Genomic DNA, 25774 nt, shown 5'->3' with positions numbered 1-25774 from the left:
GACAAGTACGCCTCTGCTTGGAGCTATGTAGTGGTAAAGACAAACGGCTGTTCCTCTGCTGTACGCAGCCAAAAAAATACCATGTTTTTCTTAACATTGGGGATAAAACTATACTATTAACAAACCACTCCGTAACCTACAGTTCTTGCATTCAGCTTTTGTGCACTTAAGAGCTGATAATCAGAACGTGGCATAACCTATGATCACCCAATTTAGCTACCTTTAATGGTGTGTATCTACCAATGGCATTAAAAGCTTCAAGAATCTGTCAATGGAAGGTTCAAACTTTCAGGGAAAAACACTTGAGTGCACAGCCACCTTCTGGTTTTGGTTACACCCAAACTGATCTTGCTTATTTTAGTTTATTCTCACTCTGAATTTCATCCCTCCTTCCTGTAAGAACAGGACAATTTTCTCCCCAGACTGAAAATCACAGCTTTGCAATTTAGCAGTAAATTTTCTTGTTGAGACAGCTTCCTATAGAAACGCCTTCTGTTGTTACCAACTAGAGCGAAAGCACCTTTGCTAGAGACCGACTGGCAAACTGAATCACCCATTGACCGGTGGGGACCTGACCCTGACTGCATCACCCAACACCAGTTGAGGATCTGGAGCACCCATTCCAGATTGACTGCAAGTCTGGAGTTTAACCACCAGCCCAACACTAGAGCATGACCTTAACAAAACACACAGAACTTACCATCTGGAGGCATCAGGACCTTGTTATTCTGTGTACACCAGCCAACGGGGTGAAGATCTGCTGTCATCACGTCACACCAGAAATCCGCCCTGCGGTCATCTCCATAGCCACAGTAACGAAGCAGTAAGAGTTGTCCACATGTTGTAATGATTGTAGCCACCCAATATGTGTCCGGATTGCTCTTGTTGGCCACTTCTAATTTCATCCCTGGTTGGAAACTGCTTTGAAGGCTGATTTCAACCTTACAAAATGAGAAAGGCATGGTGTTACCTTTTCTTCTTTGCAGGGAAACCCCCTCCCCAGCTAAACAATATAATGCTGCCCTTAAAGAGCATCTCTGGGATAGAACATGAGTTGATTGTGCTCCTTAATCCAACCACCTCCCCCACACTCTGTCCAGGCAGGACCATTCCTACTTCATTGGCATATATCCCATCATGCCAATCGTCCCACATGGTCCCATCATAAATCTCACTAATGCCTGCGAGAAAGGTGGTGTAACTGAAGTTGCATTTCCCACTGCACAGCTCCATCAGGCAAATCACAGGACACATGCGTGCTAGAAATGCAGGTACTAAACACCTCAAGGAGTTAAACCCAAGTATAATTAGTCATATAGCAACACTGAAGCACCTCTTGAGGCTTGACGAGCATCAAGGGCTGAATGCTGTAGCAGGCAGTTCAAGAAGAGCATTTCCACTAAATATATCCCCAGCAGATCAAGCCTCAATTCGTTGTCTGGTAAATAAGGTATGACCCATGGCTGAAAGATGCAAACAGTTTGGGTCATTGTCTTGCCATCTGATGGAGATGTCATTTCCATTTCACAGAAACTTCACAGAAACTTCAGAGTTGGAAGGGATCTCTAGAGATCATCTAGTGATTTATCTCACCAGTGATAAGTGGAAATGACACTTGCCTTAGGGCACTGGAGATGCCAGTGCATCTCTTCTAGGACACTGCAGGGACTGCTGTTAAACACTAGGGCCTGCTGTAGGCACACCATAACTTATCTTCCAAGGGCCAGTGGGATGCCCCTAGATGCTGTTGATAAATAAGAGGTGGATGTTGGTGTCAGTCCACTAGTTCCGATGACAGCCTTGTCTTCAGAAGATCACCCAAAAGGTAGCCTGTTACTCCTTACAAGATGCTTAAAAGACAAGTTCTTACAGGTTTCTTAGTACCTTATCTCCTACTGAAACCAGAGAGATTATAAAGTCTGGTTTAAGACTGTCTCTGAATAACTTCTCATTTAAATGAGAGGTTAAAATGCCTCTTTTAGTCACAAAGATAAATATAATATGGTCTACTTGGCCACCTAAGGGCTTCTCAGACTTGAGGATGCCAAGTCGTAGAGAAAACACTGCACTCCTCTGGGATGTCAGCAGTACTCCCTCAATCATCTCACTCCAGCTTATGACACAAGTGCTGCCCAGACAAAGCCATTTATTACTTGCATTCAACAACAATCCATGTGCCTTTACTTGTGTGGGCACTGCCATCAGCATCAATGTCTGGAGTCACAGAATAGTTGAAGTTGGAAGGGACCTTTGGAGATCGTCTAAGATTGAAGGTCTGTGACATGTATTACTTAGTCAAAAAACAGGATCCTAGCTCTTGTGATGCCAAGCGTCTTCATAAGTAATCCAGGATACACGTTCATTTGCAGTTTTTCTCCTTGCGCTCACCGTAAGACCAAAGTGGCATTCTGGAGGCAAGGGACTTGCAACTGGAAATCACACAAAGAGGGGAAACAGGTAATATAATCTTCTCTGATGGCTTTCAGGTTCCTGGCCAACCCAGGGTTTTCTGAGGATCAAGTTTCAGATTGTGAAGCATAGTCAATAAGGCCTGTTCCCAGCACCAGGACTGAGGTGCTGCAAGACACCACAATGAGCAGGAGCAGCAGGGTGAGGTGGGCATCTCCATGCACCTGAAGACATCCTTAAGGGCTTCAGGAAGCATAAAACTTTCACTTGGATCTGGTATTTGGGTTAGGGCCCCAAGCAGAAACCTGGAACAAAATGCCCTCACCAGACAGCTGCTGGACCAAGGATAAACTCTACAATAAACCTGTGGCATTGCCCTGTAATTCTCCTTATGGTCCTTTGTCCTGCAATACTCAACTGTTTTTAAAATGGAAGCAAAATAGGGGATGAAGGATCGTATTATTTGTTCAGATGTAGATGGCAGAGAGGCTTTCCATCGCTGCTTCTCCTTACCCCTTCAAAACAAGCCAAGGAACCACCTGGAGACCAAGGAGGTTTAACAGTGTGAATGCAGTCATCCAAATAGAGACTTCTGTTATAGTAGCAACAGGTTCTTTGAGAAGCTTCACTCTCGCTGCAGCACAACCGCGCTGTTCCCAAAGGGCATCTCTGCCAGCAAACAGACTCGGTGTAAGGCAACATAGAGCATCACAGCTAAAACCACTCTCTTCCTGCTGAAGATGTCTCCATCCTCCAGAGTGTACAGACCAGCCAAGTGAAGCTGGGAAAAGAGCCAGCACAACTGACGAGCACCGGTAGGAGAACTGGCTGCTATCCACATCCAATGGGTCAGGTAGGAGGATGAGCAGCACCTCATGGGATTTGCAGTTGAGGACAGAGAACCACCATGACTTATCGTGGCTTTACTCAGATGAAGGCACCACACCACCTTCTCACTAGGCCTCAACATCTCTGATGGCACAGCCTTATGGCTGAATGACAAAGATGTCCTGGAAAAATCTACCAACGTGGCCACACATGCACACCCTTGACTGTGACAAAGATCGCCTTAATTTCTGTCCGATGTCCCCATGTGACATCACACACATGGAGCTGAATGGAAGAGGTTAAACAAATGGTAGTGGATGGAGAAACTGGTCCCGAACAACAATATCCTTGACCGTGATGGGCTCTGAAGACAGAGTCCTTTCTTCAAAGCATGCTCTGATCTTCTTCATCAGTCAAAATTTCAGAGACTTCGAATGCTACTTGTGCTAACATGGACCAGAACCACGGACCATGCTGTAACTACCACGGATGTCTATATGAGCCACGTTTTTACCCAGGAAAAGCATCACCTAGCCAAGTACTCGGTTCTCACGCTCCTGAGACAGCGTCTCCAAGCAGGAGGCTGAGAGATGGGTTCCTATGGGCCATGATGGACAATAGTGTTGAGTGACCCTGCTAATCAGTAAACCTTGCATTAAGAGGACAACTTTGGAGAAACACAGCACTCTTGTGAGATGAATCTCCACAGGTTGGGATGGACAGCAATGAATAGAGAAGAAAAAACAGATGAAGAGAAAAAAAAAGTGCATTATAAGCAAAAGGAGAGCAAAAGCCCTCAAAAATGGAAAATTTGAACCCAAGGCAGAGGATAAGGCAGTGGCATAGACACAGCGCTCTGAGCTAACACCTAACGCCAGCTAGGGCCCAGTCCTACGCAGGTTGCTGCATGCACAGAGGGACAATTTCTCCCCAAAATGGTCAGACCCCACCTCAGTTCTCCAGGGACCCCCTGAAAACCAGAAGAGGAAACGCGCACAACACCAGCAAAGCTCAGACAAAGCACGTACGTGTTTGAAGGAGGTGTGGGGAGCAGCGCTGGCTCCTGTTTCCTCCAGGAACTCATCCCAGTTGAAGTCTGCGTCCTCAATGCTGGAGCCCTCATCTGGTGAAAGGAGAAGAGAAAAAAAAAAAAAAAAAAAAAAAGGCAGCCTAAAACACAGCCAAAGAAGGCAAAAGTTGTGTCGAAGAGTTCAGGGTGAGAATAGCAACCAGTATAAACACCAACATAAGGGAAAACAGAAAGCTTGTTTTAAAGATCTGTGCTTATCTAGTTTGACCGACTCTTATTACGCTTTCAGCAGACTTTGGGATTTCATCAGCCGAGACCTGGAGACCAGAAATGACTCTGCTTTCACAGCAGCGGGGGAACAAACCAGTCATACCGCAACAGGCACTTTGTGCTCTTTTATTTTGTATTTGATGACTCTCTTGCTGCAAGGAAGGTGGCTGCCTGCCCGCTATCACAAGGGTTCGATGGCCTTGCTCGTGCCCCAAAATCGGGTCACCCAGCGCTGTTAATTACAGCAGTGGCCATAATACTAGACATTGCTTCTGTCGGCTGAGCAGAGTGTATAGCAAACACCCTAACCCTTGGGGCTGGGGAGCCCCAGGTTCAGTCCTGCCACCCTTCTCCTCCTTCCTCAGCATCCCTCCACCCAGAAGTCGCAGCCAATGCCCCCGCGCTTCCCTCTTCCCCCAAAACTACAGCTGCTTTCGCCCAACCCACCCCCCACCCCTCACCAGACCACTATTAACAACTTCTTCCCTGCGCTTGTCCTTGACCCATTTCAGGTGCAGGCTCTGCATCACGCCTCCCCCATCCGCACCACTGCCCCACACGATCCTTCCCCACGGTGAAGGACTTGATGTTTTTACTTTTTTTTTCTTTATAACTGCGCTCAGTAGAGCAGAGCTGAGACCTCAAACCATCGCCGAAACACACACAGCAACAATTAAAAATAAATCTTCTTTCACTTACAGAAAATCAGCCAAATCTGATTGTTTTCATTTTGTTCCCAAGCAATCTCACAAACCCAGTTTCATCCCCAGAGCAAAAATATTTACAGTCTAGCAATGAGCTCTTTGCAATAAGCATTTATCAGGCAAACTCTGCAAGACCCTTACCTGCCCAAACATTCATCAGCGTGGTCATGATGTAATTAAAGTGACTCATGACAAACTGAATTAAGAAACCTCCCCAGACAGTTTTATGAAGAAAACGGCAGGGTTAATTTATTGCAATTATTGCTACAGGTCTCCACTTTTCAGGACCAGAAAATTATGTTGTGCAATGGGAATCTCTCATTATTAAAAGGGGAAGATACAGGTTTTATTTGCTGCCTATGGAGCCAGACATATATAGGCGAGGGGAAAAAAGTGGATCAGAAGAGGGTTTTTAAGACAGAGCTGGTGGAGGGTAAAGATCTGTCTGGGAGTTCAGAGAGGAGCACTGAGCTGTCATCGCTGTTACACGCTTTGCACATTGCTGCATCAAGTCTAAGGTCTCACTCCTTGCCTTAAACTCAATTAACCTGCTTAAATACGAAGACGTAAATCAACATTTACTCCCGTGACAAAGTGGCTACCGGATGACTTTTCAACTCAGCAAGACAAGAAATAATACACCTCCACGATTACAACCTGAAAATAGACAAATTCAATGTAGAATAGGGGACGGGCCTTGTTGTCTTGCTTGCAATCATTGCAAAGAGCTCCAGGCAGAGAAGCTGACCCCGTTTGAGATATTTGACCCAAAATGAGAGGTTTGCTCATTCTTGACTAAAAGGTAAGTCACAGCTTAACCACAAGGTAAGCGCTTGGTGCAAAAATTGCTACGAGTTTCCTTCATCTATATCATGCAGGCAGGCAACTTTGATCATCAGGGAAATTTGTTAGCCTTAATGTCTACAACCCTGTGGAGTTAATGTTTTAGAGAAGAGCCAGGTCCAGAGATTTCAAAGCTGAGCCTCTAAAATAAAGTACGTTAGTCCATGAGTAGATAGGCAGACACGGTTATCCATCCCAGGCTTAAAATTACTCCGATTCTTAAGCAACTTTCTACCCTGAGCAAAACCACCCACTAAAAGTCAGCAACATCTGATATGAAAAGCAAAAGGCAAAAAGCTAGGAGTGCATCCCTCTGCCTGGTTGCTCCCCGCTTCTGCATCCGACCGCATTTGTGGTGTTGGGATGAGCTGCTCAACAACCCCAAGGACATCTTCACCTCAGGACGTCTGACACGGACAGGACATTTCCAGGTCAGCCCTGGGTTCTCTTCTCTTCTGCTCAGATACTTCTACTTCAGAGCACAAGGCATCTCCCTCAGCCCATGACACTCCCTGTATATTCTCAGTTTTTAGTACTGCTTTTTGCTCTAACCAGCTGGGTGAGTCCAGACAAGCATCTCCCTTTCTCCAGCCTTCCTCAGTAGTCCTATGGGAAGGAGTCACTCCACAGAGCTGTGGAAGCAGGGATTTTTAGGCAGTTCAGCATAGAACCTCCAGCCCTTGCAGGGAGCAACGTCTCCAAGATGACAAAATCTTCTCCAGAATTTGCCAACAGCACGTTAATTGTGTCAGCATTACAGCTCCTCGTTATGGATGCAAGAAGTCCTCCCGCACTTCATAATCTTACTCCCCATGATCTGTTCTGCCACGTGCCAACACAGAGAGACTCACTGGCCCCCCTGCTCCCACAGCCCCACCAGCAGGTTTGTTCACGTGCAGTCCAACAAAACTCACAACAGCACCTGTTTAAAGAAATATCACCCGGATCTCTCCTTTCTAAACCCAAATAGAGAGGCTTCAAGACCCTGGGGGAAGGCAGTGTGAGAGCTGCAGCCTGCCAATTCATTTCCCTCCGCCACATCACAAGTCTGACTCCTCCAACATGTTTTATCTGCAGACTTTATCAGGAAATTACTTTTACAAGGTCTGTAAAAATAATGTCAGGGTATACTCATTTACCACAGTATCAGTGTTTTGTTTTGCTTCAATTTATCTCAAAGGATTTTGAAGGGACTGTAAGTTTCCAAAAGTTTTGTGTTTTTTTTTAATGGACTTTGTTCCTTTCTAGAAATCCGGTGGGGGGGCATCCAGAGCAGAGACAGCATGGCCCAGGGAGGAGACCAGCCCAAGGGACCCAACCCCATCCGTGCCAGTAACAGGGCTCTACACAAATCTCCTCATCCATCAGAAAAGCCCTACAGCCGAGGAGAAGGGGACACCTCTTCCCAATCTCTCTCAGTTGCCTGGAGATCCCCCGATTGAAACGCAGATAGATAAATGCAAAGTCTCTCTTAATATACGACAACAAAGATTGTGCCCACTTGAAAAGTGGTTATCACAAAGCCGATCTGTTCATCACTCCTCAAGTCCAATGCTCCAAGAACAAAGTCCTGGAGAGCCACAAAACCTCAGGTGCCAGCATTTCACAGAGCACCCTGCAAGACGACAAATTCGGCATTAGGCCTATTTTACATATCATCTCCCTTTCCAATTACTGGTACTTAGCCCCAGTGCTCTTTCTTAATGAAAGAGTCAAGGCTGGCTAGTCTACAATACGATGACGTATAAACAAGCCCAGGATGGAAAATAAAATCAACAAGTCATTATCTGTGAGCCTCCCAATGGCTTTAAAGTTCTCATGCATTGACACTATAAAAATGCAACTGTTCCAGTTGTTAACAGCCTCCTGGGATGTTTGGCTATGGGATATAAAGGGGATAAAAGACCCAAAACCTGTGGCTCCAGAAACACAGATTTTTTTCCAGGCTTCACTGAAGGAGAACGTATTTGTGGGAAATTGCTTAGCTATCTTGTTTATAGCATATAGATAGATTCATGACTTTTTGAGCGAATAGAGAACTGAAATGCTTTAGCAGTTAACCACCAAGAGAGGAAAGTGGGGGAACCTGATCAACAACAAAGCTCCAGCATGGCCTTGGGAGAGGCACCGAGAGCCACATCCCCAAAGAAATTTAGGCACCACAGGCCAATTCTTCTCATTCCAAAACCAATGTCTACCATTGGCCAAATGAATCTCATCCTCGAGGCACCTCTCTCCCATGGATATAAATGGATCCAATGGGGACTAGATCAGGCTGCACATCCCTTGCCTCCTCCTGGATGAATAGACATCCGTTAGAAGAAGACAACCTTGTATGACCCTCTCCCCAGGTAAATTCCTGTCATCCAACTATTTCTGATTCAGCGGTTTTCTTTCAACAAACATAGCTTCTAAGCAATCAATACGATGCATCTTTCTTCCATAATTGTGTCCAATTTCCCTTTGAAGCCACCTGAAATAACCAGAACCACTGCATATGCCATGGAAAAAAAAAAAAAAAAACAAAAACTTTGTGTGGTCTAGCAAACCCACAGCACAGGAAAGTTTCCATCTCTCCGTGTCCCACCTAACATGCGGAGTTTAAGAGCCCAGCGGAATCCATAAGCATAACAGCAAGACAAATGGTACTACCCCACATCTCAAACACATTTTCAGTGCAACACAGCCAGTTTGCATTTTTTAAAGGACATCTTTCTCACTTTTCTCTAGCCCTGCTGACCTCTTGAAAGACCACCTTCACTTCCATCTCAATTGCACAAGCATAATGCACTTGCTTGCTAAGTGTTGCCCAGGTGGCCACTGGCAACCTGCAGGCCAAATGTGGTGCCCTTGTTTATTATTTTCATGGTAAAAGTTGCAGAAGATGGTTGCACAAGGGGCTGTGCGAGACAGCCCATCCTCACCTGTTAAGCTTTTTGGGCTTACAAAGTCACGACAAGGACCACGGCTCATAGTTTAACTGGGAAGGTCTCACATTGCTGTGAGTCTTCCCCCCAACCAACTCATTAGTGAACATGGCCAAGATTCAAAGACCAGTCACAACTTTCCAATTGGTGGCGTCAGAGAAAATCACGGAGTCACTACAAGAAGTGAAGAAATTAAAGGCTGGGTGGCCAAATTTCTGAAGTGCTGAGGGAGAAGCGGTGAAAAGCAGACCAAAGACACAACGTTGCAAATGACTTCAGCACAGCACCGACCAATGAAGCACAGATAGCACCACCAGAGAGAAAAGATGTAAAAGACGCTGAAGGCAAAGCATGCAGAGCTTTAAAGCAGTCACCCCAAGGCTGCTACTGTTGCGCTTGAGGAGTGTTGAATCAGTGATTCACCACTGGTAAGGACACCTATTTCCACCGCAGTAGATTTAAGGCATCCCTTTAGGAGACCCACCTGCAACCCCAGACTTTCATCTGCCCTTTACATCTTAGGATCCTTTTGTCAAAAATAGCTCTTACACAAACGCAAGCGAGTCTGGGAAAAGCATTCAAGCACATGAGCACCAACACAAGTACCACAATGCAAGAACGAACCCTTGCGTTGCTCTCCACAAGTTCATCAGTTGAGCTCACCCACACAAACACAGAGCAAGGATGAAGTTGCACGTTACAGCTGAGCCAAATTAACAACTCAGTGCCACTGGGAGAGGTCCCATTCCCACCAGCACGTGCTCTTGCGCTCTCCTCTTCCTCCACACAGTTCAAATCACACAGCTGGCAGAAAATTATTGACTTCTTTTTTTCTGGATTACCTTTCTGCCAGGTTAGTGAGTTGATTTACTCAGCCCAGGGTGTGATGGGCAGCAGAGGTGGTGCAAGAGAAGAGATGGTATAAAGAGGGGTCTCCCATTTTGGCATCAGAAAGTATATTTGGTCTAGTCATAATATGCATCTTCACCATAAGGTACAGTCTCCTCCTGTTAAGGCTAGATATGGGAAGTTAAAGCACCTAATTTCAGCAGAAATCACCAGAAGCTAGCACTTATTTTTCTGTATCTACCATGACAGTGCCCAAATTTAGTAAAGTGAATCCTCACCTTTAGGTGCCCATCCCAGAACACTACAGAGCATCCAGTCATACCCATGAGCACAAGGACAACATGCAACCACCTCTCCGCTGGCTGGCCTAATGTTTGTGAGGCTCTCTCACCTGAAGCACTCAAAAATGTTCTAAAGGAAACGAAGGTGAAGGGTCAGAACAAGGGAGGAATGCTGTAATTTCTGAATGTTCATTTCCTCTTTTGACCACGAAACTCCAACAAAATAAGAAAGGATGGGTGTCGTGGTTTGGGACGAATTAAAAGAAAGAACACAATACGATGTCCTGGGAAAGGTTTTCCATTGCTTTTTGTATAAATTTTGAAGAGCTGCTACATACTGTAGAAGAGATACAGAAGAGAAAAAGCTCCAGCTTCCCAGCCCATCAACCAGGGATCCACTTCAGTACTCCATGATATGGGACATGTCCAATCCACAAGACTCAAACACGGCCTTCAAGCTGCACAACCATCCCCAATGCTCCCCTGGCAACACAGCTGTCCCCACCTCTACCAGTGATCAGCTAGAAGGCTGTACCAGTGAAGACAACCCATGGGGGTGAAGGAGAGCTCACCTGAATCAAACTGCTCCACATTGCCGTTGGCCGGGCTCTGACCCTTCTCTGGGGAGAGATGCTGGGTCTCTTGCATGGTGGTGATAAAAGACGCCCTTGTCTCCATGGCTCAGAGGAAGAGTCCTTGCCTTCCTAATTCATCCTGCAGCAGGGACCGCCTAGAGGACAAACTAAACGAAAAATAAAAAGAAACAATAAGTGATTCGTTACACCTATAGGTGGAACCCATCCCCATTTTCCTAATGGGTTTCAAGTTATCCCATGTTGATCGTAACCCTTCAGTTCTGCTCTCTCCTCCAAGGTGAAGCTAAAGTTGGATGAGGAACCACAATGAAGGACATCTCCCCCTTAGTGGCAATAATAGCATAAATAGTAATAACAACAATAATAACAACAGACAAGATAAGGAGGTAATCAACAGCATCCACAGTATTCAACACAAAGGATGCACCTCTAAAAGTTCAGTCCAGCTGCCATAAGGCAACATAACCCCTGCAAAAAAAAAAAAAAAAAAAAAAGTTACAGCCAACTCAATCCTTCTCCAACAAGTCCAGCCCTTGACATCCAACTTATCAATGGCTAACCCTGCATGAGCTATCTCTCATTCATAAATATTCAAACTTCCGAAGGGGGAGATTTGTGATAAAGAAACAGAGGAAACACTGAAAGAAGAATACTTGGGAGAGGCTGGAATAACTCTAGAAATTAAAGTTCAGCCTACAAAATGCAGGTACCCTAATGAGATAGTGGTGGCTGCAATCATATTAATACCCTAATGAGATAGTGGTGGCTGCAATCATATTAATTTTTTTTCAATGAAGACTGACCAAAGGGAGCTGCACCACTTAGTACCATGCAAGGCAGCAAACATCAACTCAGGTGTAGATTGGGTTATGTTGGCAGAGGAGATTCTTCTAGAAGGAATGACCATAGTAAACACATAGTGGAATAAAAACACGCAGAGATGAAAAATTATATGAGAAAGGGAATAGAGACTGAGTAGATCTTGAATCAGACACCAGACTAAATGAGAACTATATTTCTAGCTACAGTAAGCCACCAGACAAGCAACACCCAGAGATACACCTTTAGGAGTAGATTAAAAAGAGCTCCAAAGTGAGCTTTTCCGTAAAACTCTCCGAGATGGTGATGAATTATGAGGTGTCAAAGGAGGACTGAAAAAGAGAAACCTAAGCTTGGGTTACGGGCACAGAGGGAACCAGCTATTCACACAAGATATGCTGAAGCAAGGACAGACAGTAGGGAAGGCGCGTGTCTAGAATATATGATGTGGAGGACTGGTCCCGCTTATTAGTGGATGCTTCCACGACCTGCATGACAGAGGGGACTATACTGGCAGCACCGACGCCAAATGCAAGAAGCATGACTAAAAGTAGGAAGAAAGTTTACTGCCAGAGGCCAGGCAAAACAGGAGGTAATAAGATTGTTAAAGTTTTACTACTCAGGAAGACCAGATATGGTGGTTATAAAATAGAAAGAGATAGAGTGCTCTGTCATAGATTTTTTCGTTCCAGTGAAAATTGCGAGGAAGAAATGGCCGTGCATGAGCAGTTATAGCAGGAACTGAAAAAGATGAGGAGCATGTCAAGCGCAAGCGTGATACCCATGAACTGAACCATGGTGGCAACTGCAATTAAACCATGCTAAAACCATGGGTGTTTCACAAAGCATCACTGGTACAAGCAGATTACCAAGGCAGGTGATACAACTCCCAGCTGAAGGTCGTTTGGGCAAAGTTAGACCCTCATCAGCAATTTGTGTTCTCCACCCCAAAGGGACATGCTAACAAAAGGAAAAAAAAATATTTTTTTTTAAAAAAGGACACTATAAAAGAATTCAGAGCAATATTCATGTTAGTCTCTTTGCAAATTGCTTAGTATACTTTGAGCACTACATAAATAATAACGATCACTTCCCCACCGTGATGGACACTACAGCACTTCATCTTTATTCTTTGTTGATATGAGACTTGCTAATGAATTAAGTGTATTATATACTATGAGTAATTTGAGTGCAGCTAACCTCAGAACATATATATCACTCATCCCCAGTGTATATTAAGTTTCAATTAACTATGAAACTAGAAGCAATCAGTCTACTGAAAGTAAAAAAACCACTTCTCCTTTGGTAAAGAATACTTCCGTAAATATCATTAATAATAAATTGGTTAAGTATCAGGTTTTCACATCAGGCTCATTAAACGTGAGAGGACGGGAGGTGTCAGCAGAAGCTAAACCTTGGGTGGATTCAGCTGGTTTCATTTTTGCTTAGGATCAGACAATGATGGAAGCTAATCTTGGTCTATTAAAAAATAATAATAATAATGCAAAGAACAGAGAGAAACAGAGACAAATCAATCATCTTAAACAGAACTCAGGGGTAACGATATAATACCAAGAAGAAAGATAAGCTCCTTGGTAGTTAAATCTTGTGATGCTCCTATGATGCTGATAAGACAAAGTTATGAGCTGATAAAAACCTGAAGGTGTCCAATCAGACGACAACGGTATTTGCTGGTTCTTATGCAGTCAAGCCCCAAATCTGCCACCAGACCCACGAGAAAGGCCCGTTCCCCTGGGTCGGGGAATTTCCCATCAGAAATGGAAAACGGATGGGAAAAACAGCAGGAATCCGTCTGAGGTGTTTGCCATGTGGCTGGGATCCATCCCCGGTGGCCACATCTGGGGCTGGGCTTGAGCCCACTTCAATTAAAAGCGGACAACGCAGAATCTCTTAGCCAGATTCAGCAATGTCATCAACACTTTTGCTTATTTAATTCTATTTTAATGGAAGTATTTTTTTTTTGCTTAAGCTACGGACAACTTCTTGGTTTTGAAATGTCACGTCAAAAGCATCCATATCCCGAGAAAACTGGATCTGTCAGAGGCTATAGATTATCTTCTTATTTTGGGAGTAACTAGTTTACCATTTACGGTAGGAGAACATTTAAGTGTTTTCCCAATACTATGTGACAACAAGACCAAACTCTTAAGCAAACATAAGCTTCCAGATAGCTCCGAGCCTTGGTGTTGATATAACTAACTAGCAAAGAAAGCTGACATTGGGTATTAATTTTTCACTTCTTATTAATTGCTGCTAATTAACACTTCAAACAGAGTCCCCAGCCATACTGTTAACAGTAGCATGCTGACTGGCCTGCAATCACCAACATCACACAAGCAGCACACACCGCCGTATTCCCATTTCTCTGTAAATCTGAAGAGATGTGTGTCCACTGGGAACCAAATTAAGGACCACAAGCCACATCGCCAGCCTGTAAACCAGGGGATGGGAAACAACAGCAGAAGTGGCTCAAGGTGACACTACACCAGGCAGGGACACAAATATTACAAAATGCATCTGAAAGAGCGGGGCGGGGGGGGGGAATATTCCCTGGTTTCAGATCCCTCGTTCATTGTTTCTGCACAGCGGTGGTTCAGACTGATCTGATTCTTCCCCCATGCAGCTCCCATTCCCCTGGTATTTAATTCAGATCCGGACTCTTAATTCACAGGCAGGAAAAAAAAAAAAAGAAAAAAGAAAAAAAAAAAGCCAATATTAAAAAAGTCTCTTTTATTTCCTTCTTCCCACGGCTGCCAGTCTCAGCCACACAATTATCTCAAACACGCTGCCTTGTCATCTCTATCAATATTGGCTCTTCGTAGAAGTGCTGGCCTTGGCTTCCCCGCACCATTTCGTATTTCTCACCTCCTGTCGACTCCACCCTGTTTTTCCTCCCTCTGGAGCAAGCTCCTGTAGGGAGAGGTCCCCTACCCACACACACAAACCCAGCACCCTACGGCTCTCTCCCAGAGTTAGCCCTGAAAAACTTACGTTCTCCCTCCAACACATGCTTTGTTAATTGGGATTGACATAAAAAAGGCAGGCTGCTGGAACAGAGGATGCAAAAAAGATCTTAAATCCTTGAAACCTCCTGCCTGGAGAGTGCATCAGTCGTGACAATGTATTGCTGAGTCCTGGGTGGTGGTGAAGTGCAAATCCCACTGCTTTCCCAAAGATCCAGCCCCTGCCTCCAATATCCAGTGACATTCATTGACTTGAGATGGTCTCACCTCTCAATAAGGAGCTGCTTGATGAGTGCAGCAGGGCTGCAGTAAGGGCTGCCAGCGGACTTTCCTGGTGAATGCATCTGCTGATTTCACCCAGTCTCCTCAAAGCCAGGCACCACCATGTGCGATTTCATAGAATCATAGGGTTGGAAGGGACCTCTGGAGATCATCTAGTCCAACCCCCTGCCAGAGCAGGGTCACCCAGAGCAGGTGGCACAGGAACGCATCCAGGTGGGTTTGGAATGTCTCCAGAGATGGAGACTCCACCACCTCTCTGGGCAGCCTGTGCCAGGGCTCTGCCACCCTTAAAGTAAAGAAGTTCCTCCTCATGTTTAGGTGGAACTTCCTATGTTCAAGTTTGTGCCCATTACCTCTTGTCCTGTCCCCAGGCACCACTGAAAAGAGCCTGGCCCCATCCTCCTGACATCCACCCTTTAAGTATTTATAAGTGTTGATAAGGTCCCCCCTCAGCCGATTTCCCCAATCTCATGTAGACTTTACAATCTTCAAGCCTTTTGAAGAACCATGAGTGAAAAAGCCACTGCAAAGTGATCAAGGAAATCATTTTGAAAAAAATGAGACCAGATCCACCTGCCTGAGCAATTAGGAAACTGCAGCAATGAGTGCTGAGGGTCTCAGGAAGCAGGACAGGACTGTGCTGAGACCTGCCCTGCCTCAACCCAATCCCAGAGATGAGATGTTCACCCCAGTTACCTCCTCTCCCATCCTACTTCTAGAACACATTATTTTTTTATGTCCCCGCTAATGTCCCCCACCTGGCCAAATGGTAAGGGTGGGGGGACATTATACAGCAGACACCTAATACTCACCAGGTAAAATGAGGGCACCTAGGCCTGAGCAGATGGAGCAAAAGCCTAGGTAGGACACAAGTGATACAGGACCAGGTCCTGACACTACTGTTGACTTCACCTTGGGGTTTTTCCAGCACCTCCCCATGAAATAGCACTACAAGAAACGATGCCCACCAATCCTGCCCGTCTCAGGTGGGATGTCTCACCTAGTCAATAATTTGCAGCTGAGAGAAACCATCTCCAAAGGGAGATTTGTGTGGTTTAAGTCAAACACCCAAAACTCGGATGAGATGAACAAACCTTAGGGGGTAGCTGTCCTGGTGCAGCACCTGTGAAGATTTTACATTTAAGATTTTAAACATCCAAGTTTGCCAGAAAACAAACAGAAGTGAGTTTCTCGGATGCTATACGACACTAGCCCCGTACGTGGAGCAGAGCAAAGGGGGATTCAGCCCCCTAGGACTAGGTCTAGGAAGCATACGAGTTGGCCACCACAAGACTGATCTTGAATCATGCTCTCCCCTCCTCAGGTGACCCACCAAGGCATCTTCTCACCCACGGGACACAATACAAGAACAGGCATCACCCAAAAATCAGGGAAAAAAAAAAATACCAAGTTGATATCCTGCCCACCTTCAAGTACTCTTCTCCATGGCATCTCCTTTCCACTTTGGGACTCTGACCTTCATCAGGAGGGTCTGACCCAACACTGCGCTCCTGCGGCCCTTCTGGTTGCCCCACTGCCTGCTAACCTGGAGATACCCATGTCCCAGTGGATCCCAGCCCCAGTAAACACTGAAAACAGTCTTCTCAACGGTCACGCTGCAAATCGCAACACACACAACCATTTTACAGCTCAAGCCAAGTCAACAGCGTTCCCTTCCGAGTCAAAAAGTCTGGATCTCCATCCTTTGTTTTGAGCAATGCAGGTGAGCTTTTTTCAACGCGCAGAGACCAGCTCCAAGAGCGTGCAGGCAATGCGAGGCAATAAATGCAGTCTCCAGCTCCCCAGAAAGCTACTTCACGGCCAATGCTGCACATCGTCCCATTGCATTTAGCAGGAGGATGCACAGGACTAACACTGGGGCTGAGAAAGGAATCTGCTCCTCTAGGCAGAGGTCCCTAAATAAAACCATACTTCACGCAGGATTGCTAGTGGCAGCCTGCCACAATATTTACACCCCCTGAGCATCCGCACAATGCAAATGGAGGCTCATTTGGAAGGGCTATTGAACACATCAAGGAACAGCTTTCACCTCCTAGAGAAAGAGCTTGTCTCTCTTCTCAGACAAAGTACCAGTTGGAAACCTTTTAAGGATTGCTTCCTCCAAATTCCTGTCCTTTTTTTTTTTTTTTTTAATTATTTATTTGAGAGCTTCCCTCACCAAATGTTTTCACTTATATCAAGTGACAATTTCTCCTTCCTATCGAATGCCCCACAGGATTTTATTAGGGGCAAATTACTGCTTTGAACAGCGCTGTATTACTTCAGATGTACTCTGGGGTGGAAGAAACAAATCCCATCTAATCTGGAGAAGCAGGAATGTTCACAATATTCAAATACATTAAAAAAAGCTGAATGGAGAAAGTGTATAATCTGTTTTCCATGTTCTTGGTGGATTGAAGGGGAAGTCTTGGGTTTAAACTGCAGGAGGCGGCACTTGATTTGGGCACGAGAAAGAAAATAGGAAATACATACTGGATCTGTTGAAGTGGATCAGACTGTGGGAAAGGCACAGAGACTCAGCTTTTAGAGGGGTTGGGATGGCTGATCTGTACAGAGACAGATCTTGGTACAGTTAATCCTGCCCTGGGGTAAGAGATGGTCTATACAAGCCATGGAGGTCCCTTCCAGCGCTCCTGCTCCAGCCGCTCAACAGGGCTGATCGTTCTGCTCTTGAGGTCAAGCATCAGTATCTTTTGTGCAGCAGCACAGAAAATAAATGACTAAGCCTGGAGGGAAGCCACGCAAAAATGGAAAATTAGAAGGACCATCAGAGCGGGGAGTGTCCCAGTTGTCCACCCTGAAAGGGAAGAAGGACAGGAACCAAACTTCTCTGAAGACACATGGTGGAGAAGGGATTATATGAGGTGGTAACAGTCCTCTGTAACTCAGCAGGTCCTTGCTCTCCTCTCTTCTAGCACTGGTGCCTAACGCCTCACGCTTTTTATGTCGACAGAGACAAACCTGTTTCGCAAAGCAATTTTCTCATCCTCCCTACCTGGCACACCACGGAGTCCAGGATACGCACAGAGATAAATAGCAGTAAGATAAGATAACAGAAAGTAAAACAAACCTAATTAGAGAAACTAACTTGTTTACAGTGAAAAGCCCTGCAGTATTAGGCAGGAAAAAGAAAAAAAAAAAAAAAAAAAAAGAGAGACAGATGACAGGCAAGCACACAGATGTCTGACTGAGGTACACATTCCACTTTTAGCTGCCCTATGCGTAAATATAGCATAAGGACCCAGAGCTGGACTTAAAGCAAAAGCCTGCCACAGACTTCACTGAGGACTAGATGAAACCTCTAAAATTAAAAGCACTTTTTCATTAAATTCCCATTCTCCCAAATGAGCTGGATGTTCCATAACCAAGGGTTATACGGCTTTGCTGCCACACCTGTACCCCTGCCACCGTCCCTGCCAACCCTGGATGCCTTCAGCATCCCACACAACACATGTGCATGGCACGATCCTGTCCCTGGTTCCCACGTCAGCTGGCGGGGAAGGCTCCCAAATTTGGACGCCAACAGCAGGATCTGGCCCCACGAAGAGCCAGGCAACGTGAGCAGCTGCCTCTCCCCTGCCCTGCATTGGCATTACTGATGCTCACTCCAAGCAGCTGTAAAATGTCCCCCCCCCGCCACAGCACTGACATTTTACATCCTCTTTCTGTAGATATAAATGTCAGCCCAAGGTGCCAGGCCAGGGAGATGGAGGTCTCCATGTACTAATCTTTCTCGTTTCCAGCTGTTCCGTCACCTACTAGGTGTCTGTCGCCTTCTCCCTGACTCAAGAGGCAATTTCCATGATCTAGCCCCGCTTCGGTAAAGCACTTCACAGAACGTCAGGGACTGGAAGGGACCTTCAGAGACCATCCAGTCCAACCCCCTGCCAAAGCAGGGTCACCCAGAGCAGGTTGGACCAGAATGCATCCAACCGGGTTTGGAAGATCTCCAGAGAAGGAGACTCCACCACCTCTCTGGGCAGCCTGTGCCAGGGCTCTGCCACCCTCAAAGGAAAGTTCTTCCTCATGCTGAGACAAAATTTCCTGTGTTCCAATTTGTGCCCATTGCCCCTTGTCCTGTCACTGGGCATCACTGAAAAGAATCTGGCCCCATCCTCTTCACACCTGCCCTTTAGATACTGATCAGCATTCGATAAGATCCCCCTCTCAGTCTTCTCTTCTCCTGGCTAAACAGACCCAGGACTCTCAGTCTTTCCTCGTACAAGAGATGCTCCAGTCCCTTCATCACCTTCGTAGCCCTTGCTTCTGCCCATGCTAAGGACCAAACATACACCAACTACTTTGGGAATGCATCACATTCAACATTAGGCATCTTCTAAAGCTCTGATCTGAATCAGGGCCATGAAGAAGACCGAATCAGTATCCCCAATGCCCTTTGCAACAGGCAAAAGAGCTGCAGGGAAGAAGCGCAGGAGCAACATCCACCATCTGCAATGCCCTGTCTTCTCCCGCCTCTGTGTTTGAAACAGAGATGAACTGAGGAAGCCTTTTTGATGCATAACTTGAACATGCACAGCTGCTTATCATCCTGAAACATCTCAGTTGATGCTTATCATCGCCAAACACTAGCCACGTGGATCAAAAAAAAAAAATCAGTCAGACCCCCTGAATGGGGCTGATCAGCCAAGATAGAAGTCACCCAGCGGGAAACACAAAACACTGTTTTCATGGACTTAATTTGAGGCCCAATTCAGAAGTCCCTCATCAGCCAAAACTCCCACCGCCTGGGGCAATCAGTTCTGCCTTCTATGGTGTGGTGCTTTGCAGCAGTCGGAGCTGTTTTCCAGAAAAAAAAAATAAAAAATAAAAGATGCAAACCGGAATCCAGGAAACATCTGCCATCTGATTCCAACACTTTTTAGGAAAAATGACATTTTAGGTCTTGGCACCGTTTGGTTCATTTAAGCAGCACAGCTGATCAGCATTTGGGCTCAGTCCTACACACACGTACATCCCTCTCAGCACTTTACATCCAGAAGCAGCTTCACCAACTGGCAGGATCTGCCAAAAACAAAAAAAAATCCAGCCCTCACAGCCATCTCCTGCCACCCCTTGGTACAACAGCAGGAAGAGGAGGACCCTTCCCTTCACCACGGGCACGTGAGGGCAGCCAGCAGACTCCTGCCAAGGTCCATCCAGAACCAAATTCCAGATGACATTTTAATTCAGAGTCCTGCAAGTCATATTTGTGGTGTCAATTCCACCCCGCTTCCCTAAGAAAAGACAAATTAGATTCCATTTTGTTCCAAAGTGGCCTCTAAGAGATGCCATGATGAACACATGAGCTGCTCCACGACATCCAGGTTTAACCAGCCCCACTATCACCCACGCAATGGTGCATCGTTGAGTCTGGTCTTACACCTGCACCTTGCTCAAAACGCCTTCCAACAAACAGTTAAATACTATTTTTTCTTGTCCTTTCCTTAAAGGGATATTTTTAATGCATCCAGGAAAGCTATTGCCTTCTACCCAAAAGTCCTGGCAAGGGACTCATGGTTCCTTAGACTTTAAGGATCCTTAGCCCATGGTCATCTTGCCTGATGTCCTACACTGCAGGGGCAAGGATAATGTCACCTCCTGGATTTTAGAGGCGGCAATTAATTTTCCTTGCCAAACAAATAGAGGCAAAACTTTCCAATAACTTACATTCAAACTGTGTCTCAGGACTATACCCAAGAAAACAGGACTCCCTTGCACACACCGCCCAGCGATGTTAACAGCATTAATCATGAAAGCGCGAATCGTGAGTGAGAGTAAAAATAGCACAGATTCTGCACATCCCCTTTTTAAGCCTCACACCTACTCAGAAATGATCTCTCGGTCAGCTGTCAAGAACTGCTTGGGTTGTTGTTTTTTTTTTTTTCCCCCCTTTCTTTTTATTACTATTTAATTTTAGAGCGAATGCTTCTGATTCATAAGAACGGAATAACTGTGAACACATTTTCCAAACCGCCCCTCTCCAGAATGCTTTGTTTAGGTCTTGCAAAAGGCCAATCTCAAAATAAACTTTTTCAGAAGTTTTGTTTTTTTTTTTTTAAATGTCAGTGTCTGTGTATGAGTCTTTGCTGATATTTCTGCATTCTCCTGTTCTGCAACCCAAACATTTTTAATCACTGTAGGAGTCATACCCGAGACACAGAACATACAGTAAAGAGAAATCTTCTGGCAGAAACCTATGGATGGATTTGACTGGTTTCATCAGAGATGACTACCATGCAAAGATCGACACTTTCAAACGATGAGATTTAAATATTCACAAGGTACCATTGGCTGCTCTAATCCTAAAAAAAACACGCTCCTTGGGAGCAGCACATTACAATGATAGAATAAACCCAATATTTGCAAATAGCATCACTATTAACAACAGCGGCAGCATTTCATTCTCGGCAACGAGGACCCTGTTGCACCAGCTGATCATCTCTGTGTGTGTCCATATTGACTAGCAATAGAAGACCTCTGACACCTCTATTGCCTTCAGGTCATCTAAAACATGGCCCCTGCGGTCACCACATTAATTTCCTCTGTGCACCTTCAGAAACACGCCTCTGGCTCCTCTGCTTCAAGTTTTGGCTACTTGTCCCAGGTTTTGGAGCTTTCCACAACTCCTCTGTCACTTGGACAGGGTCAGGGACCAGCCGCCTCCTTCAACCACCACCACCCTTGAGAACCTCCTCAGACGCTCTCTGTACCTCTCTTTACCCCACACCAACAGGAATTAGCAAGAAGTCCCTAAAGAAACAAGCCAGCACCTTCTCTACCACGTCCTGTCCTTCAGCAAGGTAATGTCCCATCCTCTCGCTGTATCAGGCCAACATCCCCGTGGCTGCAAAAGGCCAGAAACGACGACTCAAAATACATGTACTTATTTCATAGGCCAGCGGCACGTTCAGCACAGAACAAGCCAAGGGTGGGGGGAAAAGAACCCCAGTCTGAAGAGTTGACGGTTGCAGTGTTTATACCATTTCTAGTAACACTACCATAAAGTTTTAACAAATGCTTCATTAAAGCGTCAACTGTCTGTCCAGTCAATTATCACTCATAATCACAGCTATATAACTACATGCTCTCTTCTACAGATGTTCTTACATCTGTGCGAAAACACTCTCCACCTCTGCAACGTCCTTATAACATCTGTTGAATATTTGTAAATGCTTTCTTAATACATAAATGAAATACTGTCTCGCTTATAATGCATCTACTGTCCCACCACCCCCACGTAACCCCCTTAAATCAGTAAAAAGGTATCTCCTTGTTGTTTACAATGCGCTGGTCTCTTGATAGCTCTTTGCTGTATCTATTTAAATGGCTTTTAGATTTTCACTTAGTAACAGATTACACCGAGCCTCCATCTTATCAGAGGAGTTATTAGGACCTAATCCCTTATAAGCACTAAAGTTATTAGCCTTGTGAGAGTATTTTCTTCCCTTCCGTAAATAATCTGTTGGGGAGGGAAAAGAAGAATAAAAAAAGCCACTTCCATCCCCGCTCACCCAGGCAACACTCCCAACCCCGGGGAGAAAACCTGCCTCACCTGCTCCCCCTTCGCCCCCAGCAAAGGAAATCACATTTTTTTGGTACCTAGAGGCTTCTTGGGAGGAAAAGCAAATTGCAGTAAATCCTGACACGGCAGGAAAAAAAAAAAAAAAAAAAGTCCTCGGAGGAGGTTTTGCTGGTGCCACCAAAGCTAACCCTGACACAACCTCACTGGCGCCGATGGAGGGGTACGCGCGGGCTCCGGGCTCCCGCTGAGGGAAACGGCAGCAAAGATGGGGTGGGGGTGAGCAAAGTGGTCCCATAAATACAGCCCCTTTTGGCTGAGGGGGCAAAGGGCCTCGGGTGGATGGGGGGTGGCAGGGTGTCACCCCATCTTGGGTGGGCTGTCCGTTGCAGAGCCCAAAACAGGCAACACAAAGCAAGGTGTCCCCATCAGAGAGCACAGTTTGCAAGGAAAGAGACATTTTAGGCTGTTTTTCCCATTTTTAAGCGGATGCCTGCCAAGGCCAAGGGGGAAAAAAAAAATAAAAAAAAAAAAATAAAGTGAAGCAAGGGAAGAGGGGTGAGAGCCCAGATGCAGAGGGATCAGCACGGACCTTCGCAGCCCCCCTCCATCCTCACATCCACAGCACAAAACCAGCCAAAGCTGCTTCTCTGCTCAGGCACCAGGTCACTCTGCTACAACATTTTCTTCCCCAGGGCACCAGGGGCACTATCGGATTTTAAAAACTGCCCTGTCTGAGAGGCAGCAAACTTCAGGGGGGCGGAAGGGGGAGGTAGCTTCCCATTTCGCAATGGCTCCATCCCTTCCCGCCCCACAAAAAAAAAAAAAAACCCACAGGCTGAGACCGCTCCACTGCGGCTCTGGGATTTTGCCACTCAAGTCCCACCATTGTTCATCAGCCGCCTTCCAAGCTGCTCTGCTTGTAATTAACGCTGTTTTCTGCTGTTTTGATGAGAGATCACAATCCTCCCCACCCCCCGTCCCCCCATCTTCTCCTCTGCCTCTGCCCCCCTCCGCACCACTGTATCCTGGGATGGAAGTTTGCTGCACCCCTGAGCAGCGAAGCCTGGTCCTGGCAGGGTCTGGGGGCTGGAGGAGGCGGGGTGGGAAATGGGGTGGGAAGATGGAGCAGAGCCCTTTGGGAAGGGGAAACCTCAGCCTGCGTGACAAGGTGGGCAAACAGCATCTCCAACCGCTCCTGCTGAATAAAAGCACGGTGGGTTTGTGGAGAGCATCTCCAAGAGGTGCAGGGAAACAGGCAAGGGCAGACCAGCTCTTTCCGACCCCCCCCCTCGCCCCCCAGGATGCTCCCTGGCTCCTCCGTCCCCACCGGGGCACTGACAGCCTGCGATGCTGGAGCTTCCCATCGCCTCCCACGGCTACGAAACACAGATGCTCCGAAGTTAACATCTTGTAACCACAACGAAACAATCCCAGAAACAGCAGCGACGAAGCGCTCTCCGCACGGGAAGAAGGAAGTTTTGCCTGCCTCCGAGCCTGCCTCGCTCCTCCGCTACCCTGGAAAACACATCTGCAAAAAAAAAAAGCAGCCGGGAAGGGCACAAACAGCTCCCTGCAAACTCCTCGCAAACTCTCGTCCCCTTGCTGTGCAAAAGCTGCCATTCGCCTCCCTCCTCCTGGGCTTTTTAGGGTCTCTCTGCAAAAAGAGACGCTCCTTGGGGCACACGAAGTCGCTCGTCTGGCAGCCCAAATTTCCGTGCGTAGCAATTTCAGAGCGTTTTTGCTAAACGACAGAAAAAAAAAAAAACACCACCACCACCCAACCAACCCACGGCCCCACTTGACCGCGCCGAGGCGAGCAGGGAAGGCTTGACAGCTCCAACAGGACATCTCATCCCACGACACGTCTACTGTTAATGCAAAATAAATCACCGCTGTGTCTCTCGGCATTTTATTTTATTCTTTTTTTTTTTTTTTTTTTTTTTCCTCGTGGCATGGCTGTAATTTTAGCATTCAAAGGCAAACCGGCCGGGCTCCGAAGTCTGCACGCCCCTTCTCCTGGTTTCCCCCCAGCACACACAAACGCCCCATACTTTTCCTACCAGTGAGTCCTGCAGGAGAGGGGCGGGGGGGGGGGGGGGGGGGGGGGGACGGACGGACACCGGATCCCATCCCCTTCCCTTCGCCTTTAATTCACCAGCGCACCTCTCCGAGCAACAAAAAGAGAGTTGAACCGAACGTGTGCCACCTCGGCTCTCCTCTTTTTCTCCTCTCAAAAAAAATGTTTATTTTCAGTTTTTAAAGACACCTTAACCCGCCATGTTGAACTGACAAGCTTTATAAATATTCATTTACCGCAGTTCGGGAGCGCTACGGGAAAATATGTATAGATCAGGGCTGCACATTTTGGCACAGCTGATTGCTTTCTTTTCTTTTCTTCCTCCCCGCCTTTAGCAGCGGCTTCCCCCCCCCCCCCAAAGAAAAAAAGAAGAAACCCACCCGCAGCCCCAAAATAACTCTTTCCAAGATGTGCATCAGTAAATTTGAAAGGAGCTCGCACAAGCGGTTATCAGGAAAGCACTAAAGCGATAGGCGTTACTTTAAAAAGAAAAAAAAAAGGGAAAAAAAAGGAAAGAAAGAAATGAGAACATCTAAAATGCGATACTGCGATTAATTGCCCGGGCACCGCGCACCCTGCCCGTGGGAACTCCGCCGTGCCCAGCCCACCGGGCACCCACGGAGCATCCCAGGTACCGGCATCTGCCCCGCCACCCTCCCGCAAACACTTCCCAACAACTCCACCGCGGCTTTCCCCCTTTGGAATGGGGTGGGGTGGGGGGGGGAAGAAAAAAAATTAAAAAAAATAAAAAAATTGCACACCCAGCTTCCTCCACTTAAAAAAAAAAAAAAAAAAATTAAAAAATATTTTTAATATATCTTGGAATGGGGAAAGCGACTCTCTCCACCCAAGCGGTGCAAAACCCAATACATAAAATAAAGGGAAATGCCAGGGAGGGTTTAGGGGGGAGGCTGCCGGGTGCGGTACCTTACCTGGGCAAGTTTGGCTTTTTTTTTTTTTCTGGCTGTTTTTCCCTTTTTTTTTTTTTTTTCCCCCGCGCCTCAGCGGCGAGCTCCCCGCGGTGCGCGGAGCTGCGCGGCGCGGAGCCGACCCGTCCCTCCGCCCGCACTCGCGGCAGACTCATTCCAATATGGCATCCGCGCAGTGCGCATGCCTGCCTCTCTTTTTAGGGCTTTTTTTTTTTTTTTTTTTACTGATTTAGCAGCCAACTCCTTCAGTGACCTTTTTCAGCAGTTTCAAAAAAAAAAAAAAAAAGAGAAAGAAAAAAAAAATCTCATACACATCCCAACCACCACCGCCCCGGCTCCTCCGCGCTGCGCGCCCGCGGTGCCTCCGCGCCCCGAGCCGGGGAAACGGGACTAAAGAACAGCG

General features: G+C 46.4%; 1 protein-coding gene across 3 annotated transcripts in view; it reads right to left on the bottom strand.

Annotated features, from left to right (window-relative positions):
• The window catches only part of SFMBT2 (Scm like with four mbt domains 2), a 127496-nt gene extending 101986 nt beyond the window's left edge, over positions 1-25510 (bottom strand). The window contains exons 1-5 of one of the 3 annotated variants that reach the window (XM_063323668.1): positions 25375-25510; positions 12426-12516; positions 10714-10883; positions 4266-4360; positions 701-941 (exon numbers count right to left, since the gene is read on the bottom strand). In XM_063323668.1, coding sequence (XP_063179738.1) covers positions 701-941; positions 4266-4360; positions 10714-10819 — 442 coding nt within the window. In that variant the 5' untranslated portion in view covers positions 10820-10883; positions 12426-12516; positions 25375-25510. Of the gene's footprint in view, positions 1-700; positions 942-4265; positions 4361-10713; positions 10884-12425; positions 12517-25374 lie in introns of those variants that run through there. The other 2 variants (XM_063323666.1, XM_063323670.1) reach the window with 2 other exon arrangements.
• Between the last annotated feature and the right edge of the window lie 264 nt (positions 25511-25774).

This window comes from Chroicocephalus ridibundus, chromosome 1, assembly GCF_963924245.1.
Source record: "Chroicocephalus ridibundus chromosome 1, bChrRid1.1, whole genome shotgun sequence".
Classification (NCBI taxonomy): Eukaryota; Metazoa; Chordata; class Aves; order Charadriiformes; family Laridae; genus Chroicocephalus; species Chroicocephalus ridibundus.
This window is presented reverse-complemented; position numbering and strand designations above follow the sequence as displayed.